This window comes from Cryptomeria japonica, unplaced genomic scaffold, assembly GCF_030272615.1.
Source record: "Cryptomeria japonica unplaced genomic scaffold, Sugi_1.0 HiC_scaffold_47, whole genome shotgun sequence".
NCBI lineage: Eukaryota > Viridiplantae > Streptophyta > Pinopsida > Cupressales > Cupressaceae > Cryptomeria > Cryptomeria japonica.
In genome coordinates this window covers 59,417-64,256 of record NW_026728869.1, presented here as the reverse complement: position 1 = coordinate 64,256, position 4,840 = coordinate 59,417, and the positions used below count along the sequence as shown (strand labels likewise).

Sequence of the window (4,840 nt, the reverse complement as noted above, 5' to 3'; positions counted from 1 at the left end):
CAAGTTAACTTGATATCTGAAGAAATTGTTAAAAAGCTTAACTTGACTACAATACCTCATTCGAAACCATACCCTCTGGGATGGGTTTGCAATGATGCACAATTGCAAGTAACTAAACAATGTAAGATAAGATTTGCTATCACTGCAAACTTTGTAGATGAGGTAGAAGCTGATGTAGTCCCTTTAGATATTTGTGGTCTTTTACTTGGGAGTCCCTATTTGTATGATCGACAGGCTATCTTCTATAGAGGGGAGAACAAATACCATCTTTTTAAAGATAAGGTTGAATACATTGTACGGGCACATAAGGTAAAGAGTAATCTTGCACTAGTTAATGCAGGTCAAACGAAAAGGTTAGTCAACTCTAGTAAGAACTTTGTATTAATGCTTGTAAAAGCCAAAGAGGAAGAAACATCTGAGGCATTTAAAGGATGTGATCCTAAACATAAGGCTGAAATGGTCAGAGTTGTTTCTGCTTATGATGACTTGTTTCAGGAACCAAAAGGATTGCCTCCTAAGAGAGAGATACACCATGAGATCCAGTTGCAACAGGATGTGCCACTTCCAAACATTGGCATGTACCAGTTATCAGTCTTGCAAAATGAAGAGATCAAAAAGCAGGTTCAAGAGTTGGTTGAGAAAGGAGTTATTCATCCTAGTACATCTCCTTGCAGTTCTCCTATTGTGTTGGTTCCAAAGAAAGATGGGACTTGGAGAATGTGCATCGACTACAGGGCTCTGAACAAGATAATGGTAAAGAACAGGTACCCTCTTCCTAGAATTGATGATTTACTTGATTAGTTGAAACATGCAATTTATTTCACTAAGTTAGACTTGTGTAGTGGATATCATCAGATACAAATTGCAGAAAATGATATTTGGAAAACTGCTTTTAAGACAAAACAAGGACTTTACGAGGGTTGGTTATGCCCTTCGGGCTTTGTAATGCACCAGCTACATTCATGAGAGTCATGAATGATGTCTTTCATCCTTTTATTGATGATTTTGTCATAGTCTACCTAGATGATATTCTTGTATTCAGCAAGTCTTGGGAAGATCATGTAATTCATGTTAAAAAAATCCTTGATGTATTAAGGAAAGAAAAACTTTTTGTAAAGATGTCTAAATGCGAGTTCGCTAAGACATCTTTAGTGTACCTAGGCTATGTCGTAGGGAATGGTCAACTGAAAGTAGACCCTGTGAAGGTCGATTGTATTGTAAAATAGCCTAAGCCAAGTACAGTCACAGAAGTCAGGAGTTTTTTAGGTGTAGTTCAGTACTGGAGGAAGTTCATTGAAAACTTCTCTTTTATTGCTTCATCATTGCACGCATTGACCAGTATGAAGGCAACTTTTCAGTGGGGAGGTCCACAACAGAAGGCTTTCAACACTTTGAAGGAAAAGTTAAGCACTGCACCAGTTTTGGCTTTACCAAATTTACATCAACCATTTGAGATTGAGATAGATGGGAGTGGGTTTGCCATGGGAGCTGTACTCATGCAAGGAGGTAAACCAGTCTGCTACCACTCTGAAACTTTTTCAGGCATAGTAAGTAACTATCGCACTTACAATAAGGAAATCTATGCTTTAGTTCAGAGTGTTAAGAAATGGAAACACTACTTAATGGGCAAAGAAACTATAATCCACACTGATCATCAGCCACTTTAGTATTTGCACTCATAGTTTAAACTGCAACAAAGTAGGCATTTTAGGTGGATGGGTTTTCTTCAACAGTTTCATTTGGTAATTAAGTATAAGAAAGGTGTCCACAACAAAGTAGCAGATATGCTCTCTAGGCCTCCAATTAAGAATACTTTGATAATCCTTAAAAATAGTTCCATGGTTCATGAAATTTTTCAGGAACAATATGCTAATGATGAGAACTTTAAGGATATATATGCAGTTTTAATCCAAGGTAAACATGTAGAAGAAAAAGATTACTATGTGCAGGATAACTTGTTGTACCACTTGGGTAAACTATGTGTTCCTAAAGATGAACAGACATAGGTGATTCGAGAAGCACATACCTCTTTGATTGCAGGGCATTTCAGGGTAAGTAAAACATTGGTTCAATTGCAGAAGTATTGTTACTGGCCTCATATGCAGGAAACTGTTACAAAGTATATAAAGGGATGTGTAATGTGTGCAACTAGTAAACCAAGTAACAAGAAATTGGGTTTGTACACACCTTTACCTATACCATCCCATCCATGGAAAAGTGTGTCTATGGACTTTCTGGGGGGTTTACCTATTTCTAGGAAGGGTCATGGTTATTTGTATGTTGTTGTTGATCGGTTCAACAAAATGTGTATTTTAATGCCATGTAAGAAATAGGTCACTGCTGAACTAACAGCTTATATGTACTTCCAATTTGTATGGGTTCATTTTGGGTTACCTACTTCTATTGTATCATATCAAGATTCTTGATTCTTAGGGGAATTTTGGTCATCTTTGTGGGGACTCATGGACACCAAGCTGAAGAAGAGTACAGCCTTCCATCCGCAGACAGACAGACAGACAGAGGTAGTCAACAGGACAGTTGTTCATCTGCTTAGAGGTTACTGTAGCAAGCATCCTAAGTTGTGGGATGAGAATCTTCATTATGTGCAACATGCTTACAACCATGCAACACGTTCTTCTACAAAGAGGTCTCCTTTTGAGACTTGCTTTGGCTACTTGCCAAAGACACCAATGGACTTTTCTTTTGGAAAGGACGATGTTGTAGATGGATGCCATGATGCAGAAAGGGATTTAAAGTTCATCCAGAACATCCAAGCAATCCATTAGGCAGTAGAAGCACAGTTGGAGCAGAGCCAAGCAAAATATAAGGCTCGCCATGACAAGCATTTCGTAGATCATCATTTTCAGGTTGGTGACTGTGTTTGGTTACATATCAATAAGGAAAGGATGCAAGGTGAAGGTAAGAAGCTTAAGCCTATCAGATATGGTCCCTTTGAGATCTTGGAAAAGATCGATACCAATGCCTTTCACCTTAATCTTCCTCCATAAATGCAAATTTACTCAGTTGTAAATGTAGAAAATCTGAAGTTGTACGAGCCTCCAATGATATTCAATTAAGAGGCTAATATTCAAGTTCCTTTAGTTGATGACCTTGCACCTGAGCATATGTCATAGCTACTAGAGGATGTCATCCTGGATAGAAACATTATATCTTCAAAAAGAGGTGGTGTTGAATACCTTAAAGTGGGATGTAAAGGGATGCACCCTGGTAAAGCAAGATGGATGGAGATTGGTAAAGTGAGGGAACTTTACCCTCACCTACTTTCTGAGTAATCAAGCTTTCGGAGGTCCAAAAGCTCTCCAGTGGGGAGGATTGATCCAGGAGGATATGCTCCTTAAAATAGTTTCAAATCTCCCAACCACCGGTCTCCTAAAACCAAGGATGACCAGTGCGCTATTAATAGTGCATAAGATATTTTTGGAGGATAATTTACATAACCAAATATATTCCGCCTAACCTTATTTAAATAAGGTTATATATTAAAAACAAACCCCTAATAATGGAGTAAAATCCAAACCATAAAATAGTAAAGGGGATATCTATAGGATTATTTTCCTAAGGGGGATTATTTTTTGGTTTTGGTGGTTTAGCCTATTTATTTCTAATTTTATGTATAAAAAAGGGGGTGATGGGCCTTTTGAAAGACATCTAGGTGATGGGAAGGAGATGCTATGTTGAAGAGTTTGTTGTTATTCCTGCATGTTGGAGGATAAATATTGATGTGCTTGAAGGGAATAGTTTTTTTAAACATTTGTAATTGATTTCTTGGAGCAATCGTATCGGTCCCCCTATTGGAGCAAGACCCAGAGACGTAGTCCATCTGGACGAACTCCGTTATCAATTGTGTTTTCTCTTGTATCTATTTTGCTCTCTTTTCTTTCTATCATCATCTTTAATAGGCTTTGTTCATTTAAGCATTTTTATCATGTTAATCCACTTATGTATGCTTTGAATTAACTTATGTAATTGCTATAAGCATTCTTATGCAATAGTCATAGATCCTAATCAGATCACTGAGTGCCAAAAGGTTATCGTGGACACCATGACCTTAAAAAAAAAGAAGTCATTTGACTCCCTAAAGTGAGGCGACTAGCATACTATGCTTAGTGTGTGGTATTGCAAGGCACAACTATAGGCATGTGCAGAAAAGGTGAGTGTAGATGATGCAGGGAAGTGGAGAAAGTAGGCGAGCATTGAGGAAAACTTGAGCTAGGTGTCTTACAAAGTTACAGGAATGTAAGTGGGTTCAACTCCAATGATGCTAAAGGAAAAGAAAAATCAAATATAAGATGGCAGTAACTAGATGGAAGAACATACTTCTAAATTGGCCTAAAAAATTTTATAGACAAAAGATTGATCTCTAGATTACAACTTATAATAAGATAAGAAAAGATATGATTAAGGACATAATTTTTTTTTATCAAAATATGCAAGCAAGAAAAACAAGAAACAATAAACAATAAACTAAATTCTATCATATTGAAGTAAAAATGACTCTGAATAAACCTAAAATTATAGACAGATGATTGGTCTCTAGATTGCAACATATATTAAGGTAAACAAGACATGATTAAAGACATAAAAAGAAATGATCAAAAGATACAAGTCAGAAAAACAAGAAACAATAAACTAAAACCTATCACATTGAAACAAAAATGACAACAATAAGTGAAGGAAAAATAAAACAAGATAGTTGAAGTAAAAAGAAATATTAAAGTTTAAATTATTAGAAAATGAATATTTATATATATTTAAACTTTGAACATATAAATATAGAAAATCAAATAAATGGATGTAAATATATCTATTTATATATGTG

The 4,840-nt window shown here is 36.1% G+C and overlaps 1 protein-coding gene across 1 annotated transcript; it reads left to right on the top strand.

Annotated features, from left to right (window-relative positions):
* The first annotated feature begins 1,340 nt into the window (after positions 1 to 1,340).
* Positions 1,341 to 2,786, top strand: LOC131862564 (uncharacterized). Its single transcript, XM_059215040.1, has 2 exons — positions 1,341 to 1,506; positions 2,434 to 2,786. The coding sequence occupies exons 1-2, from the start codon at positions 1,341 to 1,343 to the stop codon at positions 2,784 to 2,786; spliced, it is 519 nt and encodes a 172-aa protein (XP_059071023.1).
* The last annotated feature ends 2,054 nt before the right edge of the window (positions 2,787 to 4,840 follow it).